At 38.9% G+C, this 21,899-nt stretch overlaps 2 protein-coding genes across 2 annotated transcripts; both read left to right on the forward strand.

Annotated features, from left to right (window-relative positions):
* The first annotated feature begins 323 nt into the window (after positions 1 to 323).
* ube2j2 (ubiquitin-conjugating enzyme E2, J2 (UBC6 homolog, yeast)) lies at positions 324 to 3,822 on the forward strand. The gene is made up of 7 exons (XM_057319214.1): positions 324 to 515; positions 1,107 to 1,237; positions 1,411 to 1,451; positions 1,534 to 1,636; positions 1,726 to 1,864; positions 2,047 to 2,127; positions 2,239 to 3,822. The coding sequence occupies exons 2-7, from the start codon at positions 1,107 to 1,109 to the stop codon at positions 2,521 to 2,523; spliced, it is 780 nt and encodes a 259-aa protein (XP_057175197.1). The 5' UTR covers positions 324 to 515; the 3' UTR covers positions 2,524 to 3,822.
* A 1,733-nt stretch (positions 3,823 to 5,555) lies between these two features.
* On the forward strand, positions 5,556 to 21,485 carry hipk1a (homeodomain interacting protein kinase 1a). Its single transcript, XM_057363366.1, has 16 exons — positions 5,556 to 5,821; positions 6,604 to 7,301; positions 7,386 to 7,759; positions 8,647 to 8,770; positions 9,228 to 9,347; positions 9,435 to 9,521; positions 9,936 to 10,117; positions 10,204 to 10,354; positions 10,682 to 10,886; positions 11,564 to 11,682; positions 15,340 to 15,488; positions 15,877 to 16,023; positions 16,326 to 16,484; positions 16,994 to 17,196; positions 17,494 to 17,606; positions 17,766 to 21,485. The coding sequence occupies exons 2-16, from the start codon at positions 6,606 to 6,608 to the stop codon at positions 18,174 to 18,176; spliced, it is 3,240 nt and encodes a 1,079-aa protein (XP_057219349.1). The 5' UTR covers positions 5,556 to 5,821; positions 6,604 to 6,605; the 3' UTR covers positions 18,177 to 21,485.
* The last annotated feature ends 414 nt before the right edge of the window (positions 21,486 to 21,899 follow it).

A 21,899-nucleotide genomic window follows, 5' to 3' on the forward strand; every position in this document is an offset into this window, starting at 1 on the left:
CATTATTACACTAATAATAAATACCTCTCAGACTTTTTTATTTTTATGTACAGTATTGATTTTAACACAAAGCAAGAAAGATGGTAAAAGACGGTTCATTGTTATACTGTATTGTAAAAATATATTTTAGCAACATGAAAGACATAGTTTTTTATATATATATATCGCTAAATAAAATTAAATGATAAAACACGGCTGTTCGACCTTCCAAGATAACGTGAACTTCAAAGGAATCTTTACTCTTGGTCGATGTGGTATTATTTTATGTACCTTTATTTTGGAAAAACATCCGAAAGCTTTTCTAGAGCTTTTATTTTCTCTTATACAACATCACTTCCTGGTGTTGTGGCGGCCATATTGATATGGGGGATAGATGACAATTTCACCTTAGCCAAAGAGCTTCATTTTTGTTATTTTTGAAAGTTTTTCGAGGGCGCATTCGATATAAAATAAAAGGATATCGATATATCACAACAACTGGACCCTTGTCGATCCCGTGGAGGGCGTTGAAAGAGGTGAGAGCGACCCGTTAAAAATACCCGCTCAGTGTGTGTGTTACTGCTAAGTTGCTTGCCTATGTAGACAACAACTTCAGTCATAGACTCGTTTCAAGCGGTCTATTCGTACATTAGGAACGATCAGATTATGCCCAGGGATGTTGTTAAAGTAAACCGCTCACTTGATATTAAAATACAAGCCGTGCACGCGCATAAGCCTCGCCGTCTGCTTATATCGTTATTATTTAACGTTATTCAGATTCCCTGTTGTCTTATTTGACTGCAGTCTCATGTGTATCATTTGCAGACCATTAAGGGGATAATTAATCATTTAACCAAATGACACCGTAATGAATCAGGCTGTTTTAAGTAGCGCAACACAGTCCTGTCTATTTTGTTGGTACGTGTGTTGTTGTTGCTACACACATACAGTTAAATGTATTGGAAAGAGTGTGAAAGTGTGATATACAGTCAGTTTGTAAACCTAGTACAGATGTCAAGCTTTCTGCTCTACTATATGCTTGTATTAATGTCAACAAACATGGTTTCTATTTAACATAAAGGAACCGTGTTTGTGTTGCATAACATGAATGCCATGTGATTTCACAGATGAGCAACAACTTAAACAAGAGGGCCCCAACAACAGCGACACAGAGGTTAAAACAGGACTATCTGCGCATCAAGAAAGATCCGGTCCCGTACATCTGCGCAGAACCTCTCCCATCCAATATTTTGGAATGGCAAGTTAGATTTTATATGCAACATCTGTTGGGATGCCATTACTCCTCCACTTAAAGAGATCTCCCAAAATTGAATTCCTATAATCATTTGATCACATTCACATTGATTTAAATGTTTATGTTCAGGTTTGTCCTTACCATAAAAAATATTCCTCATTCGGTTTCCGTTTCAGGCATTATCTAGTACGTGGTCCTGAGAAAACCCCATATGAAGGTGATTTTTCCCAGTTTCACTTCATTTAATTTCCTTTATAATGTGCAGGAGCTTCATTCTTTCTCGTCTGTCATTTTTGCAGGTGGGTTTTATCACGGCAAACTCATTTTTCCACGGGAATTCCCCTTCAAACCTCCGAGCATATACATGATCACACCCAATGGAAGATTTAAATGTAACACAAGGTAATTTACAGGGCATTTAAACAGAGCGAGTCAGAAGAACGATCACGATACAGTTTTTTACTGACAGGATGATTTACTTTCTCTTTCAGGTTATGTCTTTCCATCACAGATTTTCACCCGGACACATGGAACCCAGCATGGTCCGTCTCCACCATCTTAACCGGGCTCCTGAGCTTCATGGTTGAGAAGGGCCCCACCCTCGGCAGTATTGAAACCTCTGACTTCACAGTGAGTGAAGAAGAAAAAAAAGATATTTAGTTTAAATATTTAATTTTTACTAAATTTATAGTGAAAGTAGCTGCGTATCAGACTGCGAGCAGATTTGTATATCATTACTTTCTTGTTTTGTGTTTTAGTACTAAAAATATAGTGCACAGAATCTTTTGTAACATTTGGGGGGGTTTTCACAGAAAAGACAACTGGCCTCTCAGAGCCTTGCGTTCAACATCAAAGACAAAGTGTTTTGCGAACTGTTTCCAGATGTTGTTGAAGTAAGTGTTGTGCAAGACACTCACATAGAGTGTAGGATCTGTAAAACTGCTTTAAAAAAATCTTATGCACGAAGAACACCATTGAAACAATGCAAATAATGTTTTCAACAGGAAATCAAACAGAAGCAGCGCATGCAGGAAGAGCTCAGGTCTCGTTCTCAAGCTCTGCCTCTCCCTGACGTGGTGCCCGATGGCGAAGCCCACCATGCGCAAAATGGCCATCTGCCCCTGAACGGGCATCTGGCCCCGGGAGTGGCCCACCCACCCGACCTACAGCAGGTCAATCGTAACCATGGACTCCTTGGTGGAGCGCTCGCCAACTTATTCGTCATCGTGGGCTTCGCCGCCTTCGCCTACACGGTCAAATACGTTCTGCGGAGCATCGCGCAGGAATGAATCGCCCGATGAGAAAATCCGGCGGGGAGACGTGAGGCTGGAGCTGTTCTTACGACCAAAATAGGTAGCTCGAAATCAGGTTTTCTCACAACCAAATAAAATGAAGAAGTCCCATAATGAAACTGAGAGCTTTGTGATTTCCTCTTTAAGGGAGAAAACCACACCTTGTGTAACAGCCAGTCAAAGTCACGTCACCTGATGGCTTTATTGATATGTAAGGAAATTCAAACAAATTTTTTACTGTACCCTGTTCCTTAGAAAAGTCAATCCCCTGTGACCACAAATTAAATCCGAACAGGCATTTTAAGCTTTGTCGGTTGAGTCAGCATTTGTTATTTTTTCATATTTCTCATTGGTATGTAAGGTTTTAAAATCTGCGCATAGGACGCCAAGCAAGTTTTTATGTGGAAGATTAAAAGCAAAAAAATATGGTAGTCCAATCATTCCTAAAACAAAAAATACACTTCTGATGTGTGCCACGACATTTATTGCTGTGGCCCGATAACCCAGACTCTTTAATTTAATGGCGCGACTGCAAACATGCTTATGGAGATTTGTTCTTAAACGCATTTGTGCTCGCTTGCACTACAGCAACCATAACAACCAGTTAGGACAGGACAGAAATGGCCTGAAATGTATTATTTTTTTGTCTGTGATGCGGCGCTCCAAGTGTACATTAACTTTCTGTAGGAAGATGACTGTCAGCCAGAAGAAAAGCATATAGACTCATTTTATCATGCCATGTAACACTATCATTTATGTTTTTTGTGCAAATGTAGGATTGTTGGCAAAATTCGGCTTTCATGATACACAGCACTTCTCGTTATTTTCAAGGGTTGTGATTTATGCAATAATTCTCAATTGAAATAAATGTTCTTCTTATAGGCAGGAGAATATGCATTTGAGCTCATTCAGTTCTTACTGTTCCTGTTGTACTGTTAAAACGTTGCGTTTCTTAGGAAAATGTGAGTTACTTCCTCCAAAATCACTTTATTGCACAAATAAGAATAAGTCAAAGTCTAGTTTGCTGAGATCTACATGCACTGCAGAACATCTCTTTCGGATGGCACAGACGTGTCACCATTCAATCGGACTCGAGAGTAAATACATGCTGTCATCATACCAGTATGTTCTGGTCTTTTTGATGAGTTCCCACATGTCAAAAATACTAGAAGTAATGCTTTTTTCCAGCATCTTCATGGACACTGTTGCTCGATATCCTTTCCCTTAGAGGAGCGTGTAATCTGAGATAGTCATGTTGTGTTTACATTTTGAATAAATAATATTCTGTTAAAGAAAGCAGTCATTCGTGTTATTCCGCTGTCTTCATTACTCAAACTAGCAGAAAGCCAAACAAGTACAATGCAAACTCAACTTACTGACTAATGAATCATCTTCAGTGTTGGGTGCGGGTTATTAAGTAACTAATTACTGTTAATTACTTTTCCCAGAACAAAAATTAAAGGAAGGGATATTTTTTTTAGAAAATTACAGTTACTTATGATGTGGTTTATATGATATTGTATCTTATTGGAACTTTTATTTCTGTTCAAAGCAATACTGAACTTAAAATTTCAATTTAGACAGGTATGCATTAGAAACTACAAGTTCACTTGGTTGAAATATATATGAAAATATATGTATTGATTAGAGTAATGTTTAAAAATTAAATGTGTTGCTTCATTAAAGCCACAATATGGAAGAATTTTGTTATGAAATATCCAAAAATCACTTGCACAGTGTGATATATTTCATGCAGTTGTGTACTTACATTATCTCAAATGTTCCCAAGAATGTGCAAATCCAGAGAAATTCCTATTTAAAATAATGGCCCGTCCCTTGTCGCCCTTATATTTGACGCAGTGACTTAATATCCGCTGCTCCGCACTACCCTCAGTTTCCGGTTGTAGAAACTACGGCAAAACACAAATGCGGAAGTGGTTATACAGCATCTTGGAAGCAGCATCTGTTGTTCTGTTATTATGGATCCCGATTACTCTTTGGCGAGTAAAGGAAACCCAAAAAAGCGGAAACGTAGAACAAATGAGGCAAGCAGGCTTATGGACAAACGAAGAAATAAAACAAGGATTAATATCGGCGTGGCATTTTCTAAATGGAGAGAGCTGCGCGACCAACTTGGATTCGACAGAGACTCCGCTCTCGCATGTGTTTTAATAGACAAGTAAGCACATTTTTTTAGTGTACACAAAATACTCATACACAGATTATTTGAATAGTTATGAATGCAGTTACCCTATTAAATACAGTATAATTATGTCGCACAGAAATATGTAGCCAATAACGTTACTTGTAAATGCTGTGGGTTCATTCCAATTTACTTTTTAAACGACGACTGTATGACTGTTTTAAACAGGTAAAACTGTGTAGCATTACGCTACCAAATCAATGGACAAAGTCCAATATCAGTCTCGGGCTAACGTAGCATTACATTCCACGTTTCTTGCAAGCTAATTCATTACGATGACATAAAATAAAATAAATTAATTAATTACCTCGCCCGTGAACATGATGGGCGATCTCCATACGCCTCTGGATGGTGAAAACGACATGTCCCATGATTCCACTCTCATACATAACGTCATTTAGCTTTGTCTTTTGTTGTTTCGAAAGTGCGCCATCTAGCGGTCCAGAAATTCCATATTGTGGCTTTAAGTCCATGTGATCAAGGTTGATAAACATTTCTAGAAGTAACACAGTTCATTTTTAGATTTATTGTAATTATTGAGTACATTCACAATTTAGTAGCCACACTTGGCAATTTACGTAAAGCATGTAAATGTACATTTTTGTCAAGCGTTTCCGCGTTAGCCTTTACGATATTTAAAGCTTTTTTAAAAGACAGATTCAGAAGAGTGTCTGCAAACTTTTGACTCCTGGTTTGTTCGGGCAATAATGGAAATGTAAAGCGTGATATATGCACATAACTTTGTCGCGTCAACAGGAACAGAACCCCAAAATAAGTCTGAACCAGTGATTTATGCACCACGTGACGCTCGCCGGACCAATCAGCGCTAGACCTCACAGGCCGGAAATGGTGCCCAGTTAAACATCCTACATTCCTTTCCAGGTGTCAATCATATTTCTGTGCGATGTCCTTGCAGAATGTTAATGTTTTACGATGGGCCTGACGATTTGTTGGACTATTTCTGCATTTATCGGTCTATGAAAGCTCGTCGGCTCGAACAATGCCGTGTTTCAAAGCCGAAGATTGTCCTAAAAAAGAAAAACAATGAGGCCTTTTCCAGAAGATGAGGAAGAAGTGTCAGGCTGAGAGCAGGTGAGTTACAAAGATCAGCTGATCTGACACAACGTTGGCTTGCACATGGTGAGGAAATGCAATGTTTTATGCAATCCTGTTGCATGCGATATGTGTTTTTATGAGGGATTTTTTTGCAACCAGCGATCTGTGTCACGATCTTTCCAATGCCGTTTTGCACGAACTGCATAACTGTTTCTTTATCAAATTCATACTGTTGTAAATATTAGTCATATGTTCTTGCAGATGTGCGCTGTTGACAACTTAAACGACACTGTCCGATTGTATAAAATCTTTTTGTTATGCTTTGACTTGTACATTTGAAATCCGTGCATGTAGTAATTCAGTTAGAGTTTATATCAAAATACCAAAAAAAACCCACCTCTGCCACACCTCTTTATCATCCAGTAGCAACCGTTGCTATGACAACCCCTCCTGGCTACAGCCATTACTATAGCAACGACCCTAGATAACGTAACCAAATCAGTTTGTATGGCAGCAGGCATTTGTTTGTTGGTTTTGTGTTGAACCTCGTGATATATAGTAGGAACTGAAAGTCCACAGTGTGTTTCTAAGTTCATTTTAGATTTGAGTCATGTTTACCTAACCTCAAAGAATCGTTCATCATTTATTCACACTCAAAACCTGTATATGACTCTTTCTTCTGTGGAACCCAAAAGAAAATATGTCTAATGAAAATATGAATAGTTTTCTCCTACACACCTATCATTATCGGGTGAACTATGCCTTTAAGTAAATAAATAAAGTCACAGGAGTTTTTCCACATTCTTGGAATTTTCCAGGTATGTCCTCGCAACTCCAAGCGTTTTCCTCCCCCTCCGTGTCCTCCAGTGGCCTCTCCCGCTCTAAGAAACTAAAGGTGGAAAACCCTGTGTGGAATGTAAGCAGCCTATCAGACGAGAGCACCTGCTACCAGCAGAGCCCGAGTCAGACTAATGGCTCCTCCCCCTCTACGTCCCTCTTCAACTACTCCTCCGGCCTGGTCGTACCACGGGAGCAGACGGTGGTACGTGCCGCCGACAGCACAGGTAGCGTTCCCGAGCCCTCGTCGTCCTCTTCTTTGTCGTCCCTATCAAGTCGGCACGGAAAAGACGCCTCCCTGGCCTCTGAGGGTTACAGGAAACGGGGCAGTCTGAAGAGGAAGAGCGAGGAGGTGGACAGCAGCGACAGCGTGCAGATCTTAGAGGAGCTCTCGGCTCCTGTGCTCCCCAACCGTGTTCCCAGAGGCAACGCTACGGCTCAGTCCATCGCTCATTCTGCGTCTACCACCAAGAGCAGCAACTCTCACAGTGAAGGTGACTATCAGCTGGTTCAACACGAGATCCTTTGCTCTGTGTCCAACAGCTACGAGGTTCTCGAGTTCCTCGGACGTGGGACGTTCGGACAGGTCGCCAAATGCTGGAAACGTGGGACTAATGAAATAGTGGCCATTAAGATTCTCAAGAACCATCCGTCGTACGCCCGCCAGGGTCAGATAGAGGTGAGCACTGCTTTGATAAAGAAGAGCTGTGCTATGATGTGATGTTTCCACCGAGTAATATGCTGTAAATCATCTTTTTTCAAGGTGAGCATCTTGAGCCGTCTGAGCACAGAGAACGCAGATGACTTCAACTTCGTGCGCTCCTACGAGTGCTTCCAGCACAAGAACCACACCTGCCTCGTGTTCGAGATGTTGGAACAGAACCTCTATGACTTCCTCAAGCACAGCAAGTTCAGTCCACTGCTTCTGAAGTGCATCCGGCCGGTCCTGCAGCAGGTGGCCACGGCTCTGATGAAGCTGAAGAGTTTGGGTCTCATTCATGCCGATCTGAAGCCTGAGAACATCATGCTGGTGGACCCCGTCAGACAACCATACAGAGTCAAAGTCATTGACTTCGGTTCCGCCAGCCACGTGTCTAAAGCCTTGTGCTCGACCTACCTGCAGTCTAGATACTACAGGTGAGCGGCAGATCCGTGCGGTCACTTAAATATTGTGCATTGCTGTCTAAACCTTTCTTTGCGATACGATCCAAATCGTATCGGACAGCTCAACTTGTAAATCATTATTATAAACTTTTTTAACGTAAGCTTTTGTAAATTGGAATAAGGTAAGGAGACTGAGTTTTGTTTATTTTACAAAAAATGTTACGGATTACGGTTTGAGTGCTTGCCTATATTTTTATATCTTGTCATTACGTAGCTGTCATTACATATGAATAAATAATAATAAAGTAAATACATTTCACTTATTAAATCATTTTAAATTAGACACGGAAAGCTGACATTTTAAAGGGAAATTCTGTCATCATTTATGTATTCTGTAAAACTGCTTTGCAACAATGCACATTGAATTAAATTACATTAAAGGGATAGTTTCATTCACCCAAAAATGAAAGTTCTATCATGAATTACTCACCCTCTAGTTGTTCCAAGCCTGTATAAAATTCTTTGTTCGCTTGAACAAAAAGAAAGATATCTGGAAGAATGTTAGCAACTGACCGTTCTGAGGCACCATGGACTACCATAGTACGAAAAATTAAAAGGAAGGTTTGCTTTTCTAAATTTCTCAAAATATCTTCTTTTGTGTTCATCAGAGCAACTACTATGGTAGTCAACGGTGCCTCAGAAGTGTCGGTTGCTAACATCTTTCTTTGTGTTCAACCAAACAAAGCAATTTACACAGGTTTGGAACAACTCGAGGGTGAGCAATTCATGATGGAAATGTGTTTTTGGGTGAATGAATCTATCCCTTTAGTGTAATTTAACTCTGGAATGTACATTTTAGCGCAGATGTTTATAATGCGATCTCGCATGTTTAACTCTTTATTTTGTTTGTTGTGGTGCAGAGCTCCAGAGATTATTCTCGGCCTGCCGTTCTGTGAGGCCATTGACATGTGGTCACTGGGTTGTGTCATAGCGGAGCTGTTTCTGGGCTGGCCTTTATATCCTGGAGCTTCAGAGTACGATCAGGTCAGTAAGAAAATCACATTTTGCTGCTGTCCTTCTGAAACCTCGCATATCCATATTTCATGATTTGGATTTTTTTTGCCATAAATCATTATTAGTCACATCTGACAAGCACTTTTTTAATACTTTCTCTTTGACAGCACAGTAAGCATTCATTAAAAAGGTTTAGTGTTTTTTTCCCCATTTTCTGAAAAACATCAAATTTGGACATACAAGGTTTCGGGAAGGACAGCAACGATTTGCTGAATTCTCTCAATTGAAATAATTTGAGCTTTTGTTTACGCCAAATTCCATTGATGCAGTTGGCGGTAGATTTAGGTGTTGACCAAACAGTATGCTTACAAAAAAGGCTATTTTCCCCAGAGATATCAGTCAACCAAATTATCAAAAAGTCAGTAGTTATCTTGTATGTGTGTCCTGTATTCTATAATCATGTTGTGTATTCTTGTTTTTGCATCAGATTCGGTACATTTCTCAGACTCAAGGATTGCCAGCCGAGTATCTCCTGAGCGCGGGCACTAAAACCAGCCGATTCTTCAACAGAGGTCCAGACTCCAGCTATCCTCTCTGGAGACTCAAGGCACGTTCTACATAAACTCACTGTGTGTTTTATTTCAGAAGGCATCAGTTTATGAGTAAATCCTTACTGGTCTATTTCTGTTTTCAGACTCCTGCTGAGCATGAAGCAGAGTATGGCATCAAGTCCAAAGAGGCTCGCAAATACATCTTTAACTGCCTCGATGACATGATGCAGGTAATGATGTTTGCCAGAAAAGATGATCAGATCAGATGATGGAATAAATGTGGTTCTCAAGTAAAATGATAAAAACAATGCCTGTTAAAAAAAATTGTGGATTGCATGATTCATAACCATGAATTAAACTGTAGATTTTCTCTAAACTCTAAAGGGTTTTAAACGAGTGCACAGTGTGGAAAACATGAGTTGTTTTTGCTCATTTTACATTTTTAAAATGGGGAGTTTTCCTCCCTAGTCCACACAGACTATTTATTAAAAAAAGCCGCAAAATTGGGTCATTCAAACACTGTCGTATTGACATCCAAACCTTGCGACACAAAAAATCCATAATAAGCCAAAGCATTAAGCTTTTGCGTGTTACCAAAACATACGGACTGACATGATTTAATTGCCTTTCATGTTTCACTTCAGGTCAATATGACTAATTTGGAAGGCACAGACGTCTTGGCAGAGAAGGCTGATAGGAGAGAGTTCATTGACCTGCTGAAGAAGATGCTAACGCTAGACGCAGACAAGAGGATCACGCCCACCAGGACCCTCAACCACCCGTTTGTGACGATGGCTCACCTTCTTCACTTCCCGCACAGCTCACAGTAAGACCTGACGATGATCTTACACATTATAAACGGCGTCTGTAATCATTGAAGGACTTTTAACATCTCCGTCTCTCGTTGTGTAGTGTGAAATCCTGCTTCCAGAACATGGAGATCTGTAAGCGCCGGTGTACAGTCTTCGACAACAACAAGAGCCTGTTCGCCAGCCATAACGGCCCCGGCACGGCCACCAACCTCACAGTCACCTTCAGCAGTCAGCTAAATCAGCACAATCAGGTGTGTACTAATGCCCAGATGCACTGTGGGAAATTTGATTGGGTTGTAATTCGTTTATTTTCCTTAAGAGGAGTAGTTCGGTTTCCACCGTGTTATGGTACAAAATGACTTTAAACTGAAAAATTACAGAAACATCTTTATTTTTTGCATGAACTGTTCCTTTAAGAATTATGCAATAAAATAGCACATGTCCTGCCAAGCCGCAGTAGCGTGTATTACAGCATAGTACCGTATGTGCATGCCCGCTGTGTATTTAGATGTTTAGTGCCATTTCTGTACATGGACTGCGATGTTAAGAATCTCCCTCTTATATTCCATAACCACCAGATGGCCTCCACGGGGGGTCAGTCCTTGTCTCTGAGCAGCAACGTTCCTTTATTGAACTACCAGCCTGGTCTGTACCAGCAGGCCACTATAAATATACCAGGCCTGGCCCAGCAGAGCATCCCATTACAAGCTCGCCCCACTCAACTGTGTGCCCAGTCTGAGCCCTTCCAGCAAACCCTGATTGTGTGCCCTCCTACCATACAGGGTGAGCTCCAACCCCTTTTACTCAACCATCCTTCCCTCTTTTACCTCCACCCTGCTGTCCTATTAAGACCCTCATTGCTCAGGAAATGTCTTGTGTGATCATTATGTAAGGAATTAAGGTGGTACTTTTAATTATGGACATTTTGGCCGATAAAGATAACCGATAATTCTTTAACATTGGAAGCCGATAATCAATATGATGGCTGATATACAGTATCTTAATATTATTAAACAGCCACATGTCTAACAGGTCTCGAGACAGAAAGCATTCAGACAGCTATCGACTTCAAACAATATTTGTTTGTTCCTATAATTTACACATTCATAAATACTGTATCTTCTACATGCAGTACTGTACCTACATCGAAATGTTTTGCTAATAGCAGTAAGTGAATGATCACGACAGAAAGAAAGTACTGTACTGTATTTTAACTGTGAGCAGTGTGCAGCTGAAGAAGTTTAACCAGCGGAATTGATTTAGGATTTATCGGCTGTAATAATAATAATAATTACCAAAAATGACTATTTTTCGGCCGATACCGATATAGCCGATAATTGTTCGTGCATCCCTACTTTTAAGATTCGTGATGTTATTGCCATGCAGGCACAAAACATTTTTTGTGAGTTCTTGGTTGTTGCATTGTATAAATAACACAATTGTCATGTTTAATTCACCAGGACTGCAGACTTCCAATAAACAAGCTGGCTATCCGGTGAGAATGGACAACACTGTTCCCATAGTCCCTCAGAATCAGCCCACACAACCCCTGCACATTCAGCCCAGCATGCTGACACAGGTAGAGTCCAGAGCTGAATTTTTTTATTTGACACATATGAGTCTTGAAGATACCGTTTTAATGTTGCAATCCAGTTCTAAATGTTCTGTTGGTTGTATTTTGTTTTAACATTTGTCCAGTGTTAAAAACGATATGCTTCTGGGTCAGCTTCTGGAGGTGTTTACGTCTTGCAAAATGGTCTATATATGTGATTCCTTCTGCACGTCTTTTTTTCCGTCACATTCTGTCTGTACTCCACTGCGTGCACATTTTTCTTAACAAAACCAATGCTTGAAATTAGGGCTGTCACGATTATTAAATAATCGTCTCATCGCGATGGTTTCGGATCATCGCAATTATTGCACATCTCTATAGAAGACACTAGGGGGAGCTGTAGTGCCTGCATATTACATATTTTATTGTATTTATTGTAACTAAAGCATTGTAATACTTGTAAAATGTACCACCACAACACAATAAAAACTAAAGCATATACCATAAAAATAACCTGCAGTTTAATATTATTTAAGCTAATCTCAGTGTGAAAACCAGCATTTCTAAGACTGATAGCATATCAATGGTGGCTTCACTCCTGATCAAATTACTTAATTTACAAGTATTTGGCGGTTGTATTATTGACAGGTAAAAGTCTAAACTTAAATATATGATAAACCAATATTTTCCGATGTATTTCCAAGAAAAAAAACACATTTTTTATATTCAGAACAATATGGTCGTTTCAAAGCTGAATAAAAAATGTATAAATATTAAATAGGGCTGTCACGATTATTAAATAATCGTCTCATCGCGATTGTTTGACTTCATCGCGATTGTTTGCAGATCATCGCAATTATTGCACATCTCTATAGAAGACACTAGGGGGAGCTGTAGTGCATCTGCATATTGCATATTTTATTGTATATATTGTTACTAAAGCATGGTAATACTTGTAAAATGTACCACCACAACACAATCACTTTAAAAAAAACTGAAGCATATACCATACAAATAACCTGCAGTACAATTTAATATTATTTCAGTGTGAAAACCAGTGTACCAAAATCATTAACATAGAAGTAAACTTTTATTGTAGTCTTGCAAGTGAGAAAAAAACAGACTAGAAGCTTTTCTATGACTGATAGCATTTTAATGGTGGCTTCAATTCACTCCTGATCAATTTACTTAATTTACAAGTATTTGGTGGTTGTATTATTGACAGGTAAAAGCCTAAACCTTAAGAACAATTCAGAACAATGTGGTCGTTTCAAAACTGAATAAAAAATGTATGAGAATTAGGGATGTAACGATTCACCGTGAGCCGGTTGAAAATCGGTTATAATGAGTGACGATTCAATTCGGTTGAGGCTTGAACTGAATCGCAATAAATTCTTTGAACAGCAGGGGCCGCTATTTTCACTGCAAACCTAAACGTGGATGCTGATATTTCTTAAATGCAAAAAAATCCAAGAAAAGCACAGACAAGTATTAGTTTGTTTATATTAAAGAGACTTTTTCTATTATTAATTTGTTATAAAATCGCAGTTTACTTTTGTTATTTGAAATAAAACATTATTTTATTATGCAAAGAAACGTGAAGCATTTAAGAAATAATGCAAGGGACGTTGTTCATTTCTAATTTGTTTCAACTCATTTTTTAAAAATAAATCGTGAGTAAATCGTGAATAAATCGCATCGTGAGATCAGAATCGTGAATCGCATCGCATCGTGAGCTGAGTGAATCGTTACATCCCTAATGAGAATTAAAAGTCAAAGCTCTAAAACAGACAATTAATCGCAGTGATTTATTAGACAATTAATCGTCAGCCCAGCTGTCAAATCGTGACAGCCCTTGAAATACTGTAATTTTGGTTCATTATTATTCTAATTAAAAACCACAACAATAATCAAAATATCAAATGGTACAATAACAAACTCGCTTAAATCAATCATAAAAAAATGATTTTATGCACTTTCACTTCCTGTCTGAACATCACTGGCTGTGTGAACCCGTCTGTAGCTCCTGTTACTCTGACTTTGATTATAATGATGATGGTGGAAAGTATTGGCGAGTCACTTTCAGACAGCGTGTTGTAACCCTGCCCACCCTGTCCCTCCATCCTCAGTTCCTCCACACATCCCTCTGTCCCCTCCCCAGCACGCCACTGACGGTGGCTTCACTGCAGCTTCCAGCGGCGGGACTGACAGCGCTGGGCTCTCGGCGTGTGGAGCAGAGCCCCGCTATGCTGGTAAACCTCAGGCCTGCCGCGTAAAGCACCTATTTCCTCGTTTCCTGCCCATCTTCTTATTTCCTTCCACTTTACCTCTCATTGAGTTGCATGTCGGGCTGTACATGTACCTCTACACGAGCTCTATGTTGTTACTGTGCGGAATTTGTAGCTTCAAGCTATAACATGAATTGTTGTGATTTGTTAAAAAGTTGAAGTGTCGGGGCTAGTTTCTTTTCTCTGTCATGATTTAACAAAGCTGTTTTTCTAATGCGACCCGTCGTGGACCCCAGGGCCTGATCCATTGAAGCATGGCTGCTTGGCTGTTTGCGATCCAAATGATTCCTCTTTTTGCAGACCTACTCCTGTGCCAACAGATGTCCTCATATTTTCCCTTTCTGCTCCTAACCAATCAGATCCTTTCTATTCAGATCTATTCATGATGACTGATAACCCTGTCAAGCTATATTGCTTTATTAATGAGTTATGAGTTATGTTCCTAACTCAAATGTTTCTCTCTGTCGCGCGATCACTTCTTCACGAAAGGTTGATTCACCTCTTTATTAAGACCGATTCGCTTCTGCTGACATTCTGCTTTACAGTACAGTATAATCATTTACCTTTTGGTTCTGTTGATATTTAATTTAACCTTCCTAGTTTTTTGTAAAAACAATTGTACTCGTGCGTGATTTTTAAAAAGCTTTTTGGACATGATCACCTTTTATGTTCAAAGAGAAAGATATTGACCACCATAATACAAAACCTGTTCATCCTGGAAGTGCTTATTGTGCATCTGTCAGCCACGTGGAATCAGTGTTTTGAAGGCGTAGAATCAAAATTCTGTCATTTATTCACGGCCATGTGACTTTTTCTTCTGTGGAACACAAAAGAAGATATTTTGAGAAATGTCTCAGTGGTTTTGTGTCCATGCAATAGAAGTCAATGGGGTCCAATGCTGTTCGGTTACCAACATTCTTCAAAATATCTTCTTTTGTGTTCTGCAGAAGAAAGAAAGTCATGCAGGTTTAGAATGACCTGAGCGTGAATATTTGGTTGAACTATCCCTTTCAGTCATAGTAAATGTGTTGCGAGAACATATAGTGAAAGTGGTAACATACAGTACATGTTTATGTGATTTTAAAAGCATTTGTTGACAACATGACAGCTTTTGTAACAGATATTTTATACATATACATATCAAATTGTATTATTGCAGTATTGTTATTTATTACATGAATGCACTATAATATAGCATATAATCCTGTAATGCCATCACTTTATTAAAATGAGAAATGTGTATTAAACAGGTTGTGTTTGCATTGAACCCAGTGAAATCACATTTGGAGTCAAATCTTTTGCAAAATCTTTTTCTTTTGCAAAAAACGTTTTCATTTAATTGGTGATGTTGTTGAAAGATGTTAATCTGTCTGTATGATTGTGTGTTTGTATTTAGCAAGGCTGGCCAGCGGGCACACAGCAGATCCTCATTCCCTCCTCATGGCAGCAGATGTCGGGCATGGCCATGCACAACCCCAGCCACCCTGTGCTGTCCAACTCCCCGCTGGTCTCAGACAACAACACCCAACAGAACACCAGCTGGAGGTCGGCACTGCTTCTACACCAACACCTAGAGCACTCTATTCCAGATTATTCCTATATAAGATGTTCCTTTATTAAAGAGGATTTAGTGTGAAACTAAATTCAGCTGACCACAACGTTGTGGTAGGCGTAAAAGGTGTTTTATGACCATGGGTGCACACCAAGTAAAGTACATGAATTCAAGAACTAAATTTGAGTCAAACATGTGAACACTGAAATGTATGCATCGCTGTTTCTGGTTTTTCAAATGCATTCAAAATGACATCCAGCTGTTTATGGAAATCATTCAGCTTAACACTACGTCTGTGCAGAACTCAATGTTTTAAACTGGCAAAGAGCCGTTGTACAATCCTAATTTTCATAACAGCGTTTGTGTAATGCTCTCTGTCAGGGGTCGACATGGAGGTCAGTGTGATGGGCGGCAGCAGCAGGGTCGTAACGCGGGCGCACAGGTCTCGCTCACGGGAGCGGCCAACAGTCGCACGCAGCAGAATGACGTCAAGAAGTCGAAGGGTCGCCGTGCCGAGAGCAGAGCCAGGTATCACTCCAGCCACATCTCTAGATTCATCATGAATACAATGTGATGATGTCGGATTGCACTATAGATGAAATTTCAAAGCTTATTCATCGATGATGGTAGTTTATATCATTTTTGTATTATTTAAAAAGTAACGATGAGCATTTTATGACTTATTTATTGCATTGATATTGTTTCTTTTCATTTAGATACATTAGATTTACACTGTTGAAATACATTAGACATTAGAACGCATTGTTGACATTTAAAAAAATGAAATGTCATTTAAAATGATTTGATGTAAGTGTATGATTCTGTCGCAGGCCCGTGTCCTCTCTGCAGTCGGCCCCTTCAGCATCACACAACTGCGGTGATGCGTCCCAGCCAATCATTATCTCAGACACGCCCAGCCCTGCTGTCAGCATCATCACCATCCACAGTGACACAGAGGATGAGGACGACAGAAAGTGTCCACCGGAAAGGTACGATCTCCTTTGCATCACAACCGAAACTCTTCATTCTGTAGTTATATACTATTTTATTTTTTATGTTTATTATATTAAGACAAAACGTGTACTTAAAATCCCCACACACCTCCTACGTTTGCAAAATAACTCGATGTGGATAATCTTACTATAGTACAAACTAAGCATAAAGCTCAATAAATTATCAATAAAACCAAATTCTGCATGACGTGACAAAATCTCAGCCAACACAAGGTGGAACAGGATTTTTAAACAGTTGATATTTCATCGTGCATGGAACTACACGGTGCATCACACTAGAAATATAGTGCAATATTTGTACACATATTTTGACACTTGTGGCTGGTTAGGACAAAACATCTATTATTAACATGGAGTTGTGATACATAACTCAACACTTTATCATGTGCCTAGTTACCGTAGGATGAGGTGAAAAGAATTTATACAATTATCACAGCTTGATCAAAATAATCATGATATGAATTGAGTTGCCTGCTTCTTCTCAGCGGCAGCTGCAGCGCGAACCAGCGAACCAACGTCATCAGCTGTGTGACGGTCCATGACTCCCAAGATTCAGACTCCTCCACCAGCACTCCCCTGAGCCCCAGACACCTCCCAAACTTTAAAGAGAACAACTCGCGCTCCTCCAGATCTCTGGCTGTGGTCATGCCGTCAGTGAAAACGCAGCTCTGGGATGAACCTTCGAAAGGTCAGTGTGCTGAACTTAATTCAGGTTTCTTTGTGTTGGTAATACTCAGGCATATATCGCGAATGGCAGGCTGTTTGAGTCTGTCAGTTTTTTCATTTCTAAAATGATTTCTGTACATGAGCGGTGAAATATCATACAAATCCAGGAAATTACTTGCAACAAATGAGTTACTTAATCTTCCACCCACAGCAGTGCTCGACAAGAGACCACCTGTTTATGAGAGGCGAAAATCTACATAGTACATTGGTAATATTAGTTCTAAACCTGTTCACGATATTTCTTGCATATTTCTTTCAGAACAAAGCCGTAATAGTTCTGGAAAGTCAAAGAAAGGTGCAAGCTCACGATCCAGTGGCAACCGGCATCAAAGGGGTGCGTCCAACAAATCTCAGCCTCTTAACCTGAGCCAGGTAAGTGTGTAATGCACCACAGTGTAGTTTGTACAGTTGTGTCTCCATTCATTTATGATGAAACTACTGAAATGGATAAAAACTGACTAGAAACTATAGCCCCATGTTTAAAAAAAGGGGGACCAAGTGATTCATTGCTAATTCATTGCACTTACGCAGGCACAGCAGTTAATGATGTCATCTCACGACCGTGCAGGGGGTGGATCCTTAAGACGCCAGCCCACCTACCCTCCAACCGGCCCCTCCCACTCCTACAGGCTACATGAGGCGTCGCTCTTTGGTTCCGCCTCCAGCCTGTACGCATACCCTGCCTCTGCCGCTCTGGCCTCCGTGTCACAAGCAGTGGACCAGCTGCACAATTCGGCCAGTTCCTCTTCCTCCAGCCGCCACGCACGCACCGCCGGGCCGTACTCCGCCTCTCTGAGTCTTCTGCAGAAGAACAGTGTGATGGGCGTCATGTGCCCGACCTCGGCTGCGTACCAGCAGCAGCAGCTGTCTGCGCAGTCGTACCAGCGTTCTGCAGCTTATCCCCTGAGTCAGAGAAAACTCAATCAGTTCCCTTACCTGTGAGGACCCGTCTGACACTCTGACATGTGTGGTTTGAAATGGAGATGTCGTTGGAGGTGTCTAGTTTCATTTCTTCATGTATATTTTATAACAGCCTTTTATTCATTTTAATTATTTTCCTTAAGGCATTTCAAAGGTGCGTAGCACATTAAATAGTCTTTACCTATTATGCTTGCATACTGTATAAGATGCTTAAATGTCCACATTTCCCAAAAAATGCTTTTGTTGAGAATTACATCATACACATCTAACTTGATCATGAAAATTAATGATCCCGGTAAACAACTTTTCTTGACCGAAGTTTCTTACAGAAAATTAGCATACTGTGCACAGTATATATAATTTATTATATACTGCAGAAATAGTAAGGTTAGCATCGTGGTGAATTTAGTATATTTGTAGCAGTATGCATTAAAAAACACTATTGGATATCTACAAAACTGATCAGTCAGTTTAGGAGAATCCAGAAACATGTGCCCTCAATGGTCAGCTATACATAAATGGATGTAAACAGTCTAAAAAATCTTTTTAAAAAGGCTACACATTTAAAATAAGTGTTATGTGTTTATGTTAGCTGTCTTTGGTACGTATGTGAGTCAGTGAGTAATGACTGCCAATATCTCTCCTTTAGCAGCTAAACTGGTATTTATAAACTCGATTAAAAAAATGTGTTGCAATGATACATAAATGCTGTCATTCTAAGAAAGTTAGAACTGAACAGGCCAAACTGTGCAGGACGTGATCATTTTATACCGTTTCGTTCCTGCAAAGAAATTCCTAGTATTATGATGATGTTTATCATTAGAATTCAGACAAACAGCTTTTCTAGAATAGGTCTAATCTAAGCACTTATCTCTTATTAAGGAGCGATTCACATTTCGCGTCTAAAACCGCGTGGAAAACGCGAGCCGCGCCACTTTCTCTAGTCAAATGACCCACGGTGTGCGCTGCACTCTGAAAAATGGAACTATTGCCTAGAAAATGCGCCTGCCGCGTGTCTACATTTAAAACGAACTTGCGCGCGCAAAAGACGCGAAATTTGAATCGCCCCTTACTCGTTCATTAAATTACGTTTAGACAATTAATTCAAAATAGATGTTCATCTTTTGGTGTACAGTTGATATAATTAGTTTATTTATAAATTATCATGTTTAAATGTTAACATTGCGCTTTGCTTTATTTATTTAATGTGTGGACTAAAATGTTTGTTTGTATGTGTTTTTATAAGGGCTGTCAAACGAATAATCACGATTAATCAACATCCAGAATAAAAGTTTGTGTTTACATAATAAGTCTGTGTACTATGCATGTTAATTTTGTATTTATAAACACATAGACATGCATGTATACATATTTAGGAAATATTTACATGCGTTTGTTTATATATGTATATGTTTATTAATTCTTATATTTTTCTTAAATATATGTATGTATGTGTATGTTTTTATAAATACAAAAATTAATATGCACAGGAAACAGACTTGTATTATGTAAACACACAATTTGAATCTAGATGCGATAAATCGTTTGACAGCCCTAGTTTTTATGTAACAAATAATGATTTCCTTTCAATTCTTTTTATTAGTTTATATACATTGTATAATTTGTACTAAATTGATTTAGATTGTACACGCGTATGTTTATATATTGTTTTTATTTCATGCTTTTTTGTATGCTTTTTTCAATCCATAACTCAAGAAGCTGAACTAAAGAAATTCGTCAGTGTGTATTATGGCGCTTGTCATGTATTGTTACGTTACATCATTATAGCACAACGTATCGCAATGTCTTAACACCACGTCCTAACCAAGTACGACACAAAATTATACTTGACACTTTCCGTGTCAACTCAAAAACTCATGCAAAGAGCAAGTTTTAACTGCTGATGTCGCATCTGGTTTTAGACATGGCCTTGTGTGGGAACCAGTGTTGGGTGTAACTAGTTACTAAGTAATTAATTACTGTAATTTAATTACTTTTCCCTTGAAAGGGTGAAGTAAGGGATTACTTTTATTTTTTCTGTAATTTAAGTAGTTTCTTTTGATGTAATTAAACTAAATACTTTGTGTAATATATGTGTGTGCAATAGTGGAATTGACATCAAAATTCAAAGTTGAACTTTAAATCTGCTTTAATGTATAATTCTCACATTTGTAATACTTTGGTCAGTTAATAATACTACTTTATGTAGTTTAATGTTATTTATTTAAATGAATTAAAAGAGCCCTTTCATGCCTATCATTGAATCACTTAACTAATCAAGGTTTAGGATATAGAAAGTAATTAGTAATAAGTAACTAAATACTTTTTGGAGAGTAATTTGTACAGTAATCTAATTACACTATTGAATAGTAATTAGTAATTAATTACTTTTTGAGGGTAACTTACCCAACACTGGTGGGAACCTACCTAAAATACAAGCGAGACTTAAACGGATGGTTAACATGTTAGCTGTTCATCTTGGTTGATCTTGTACCTTTCATAGAGCACTTTATGTGTCGTTCTGAACTTGTTGGATGTTTTTTCTTGTGAATTTGCCGGGGTTTTGCTGAAGTCTTGGCTTTGGTGCAGTGATGGCTGTTTATACTGTTTGATCCCAATGTGAAGTGGAGTGCGGAATAGACTTCATCACAATAAACTTCAATCCACAACACACCGTGTGTGTGCGCTTGATAAATTTTAGAGCTCAACAGCCAGTCTGGGTGATGAATGGACCGTTCCCTCTGCTTACTACACTCATATCTGTATGTTTATTTTTATAACCTCTCTAAGGGATTGTATTTTGGTGATAATCTATTGTCCCAGACATTTTTGGGAGCAGCTTGTTTTTTTCTATAAGGAATGGTGCCGTTACAGACAGGCGGAGAATGAATCGGCCTTGTGTCTGTAGAATGCCGTTCTCGTTGCTTTAGAGTGCAAACCCCTGTTCCCAAAAAAATAAGCATAAGGCATAAACATGGCATGCCAATTTTACTGTGCATATAAACAATTTTTAGAGCTTAACTATGTTTTCATTAAAGTAATGTGGAGTTGAACATTTTTGGTAACACTTTACAATTAGGTTTCATTTGTTAAAGAGATCACCCAAAAATAAAACATCACCATTTATTTACCCGGAATGACTTTATTTCTTCTACAGAACACAAAAGATATATAAAGAACGCTGGTAACCAAATAACATTGACTACCATTGACTTCCATTATATAAACAACTGAGACATTTCTCAAAATATCTTCTTTTGTGTTTGACAGAAGAAACAGTCAAACAGGTTTTGAACCACGAGGTTGAATAAATGATGATGAATAAATGTTCATTTTGGGGTGAACTGTCCCTTTAACATTAGTCAATGCGTTAGATATCATGAACTAACAATGAGTAATTCATTAACATTTATTTGTATTTTTTAAATGTTAGATAATTTCATTTTTTAATGCTCAAGAAAATGTGATTTATTTTATCTTCCTGTATATTATTGTATATTTAAACAATCGCGTTTTTTTGTAACTCTGTCTTCCTACATGTAGTGCGCTTTACCACAGGCCTATAGCGGTCGCATAAGCATGATCACATGATGAACAAACACTTCACAGGGCATCGTTAGTTCACATGAACAATTAGGAGTAAACACAACATGATCGGTATTAAAACTGCAGAGCATGTTTCTCCTGCGGGCTTTCAAACACTGCAGATACTCAGTGCTTATGTGTTTGGGTCTTCAGTTGTAT

This window comes from Triplophysa rosa, linkage group LG21 (genome assembly GCF_024868665.1).
Source record: "Triplophysa rosa linkage group LG21, Trosa_1v2, whole genome shotgun sequence".
NCBI classification, from domain to species: domain Eukaryota; kingdom Metazoa; phylum Chordata; class Actinopteri; order Cypriniformes; family Nemacheilidae; genus Triplophysa; species Triplophysa rosa.

Coding starts and splice junctions, on each gene's coding strand:
- ube2j2 (XM_057319214.1), top strand. CDS start 1,107: ATGAGCAACAACTTAAACAAGAGGGCCCCAACAACAGCGACACAGAGG. Junction 1,238..1,410: donor CCATCCAATATTTTGGAATG/GCAAGTTAGATT, acceptor TTTCCGTTTCAG/GCATTATCTAGTACGTGGTC. Junction 1,637..1,725: donor AGATTTAAATGTAACACAAG/GTAATTTACAGG, acceptor TTTCTCTTTCAG/GTTATGTCTTTCCATCACAG.
- hipk1a (XM_057363366.1), top strand. CDS start 6,606: ATGTCCTCGCAACTCCAAGCGTTTTCCTCCCCCTCCGTGTCCTCCAGT. Junction 11,683..15,339: donor AGCCCAGCATGCTGACACAG/GTAGAGTCCAGA, acceptor GTTTGTATTTAG/CAAGGCTGGCCAGCGGGCAC. Junction 16,024..16,325: donor CGTGCCGAGAGCAGAGCCAG/GTATCACTCCAG, acceptor ATTCTGTCGCAG/GCCCGTGTCCTCTCTGCAGT.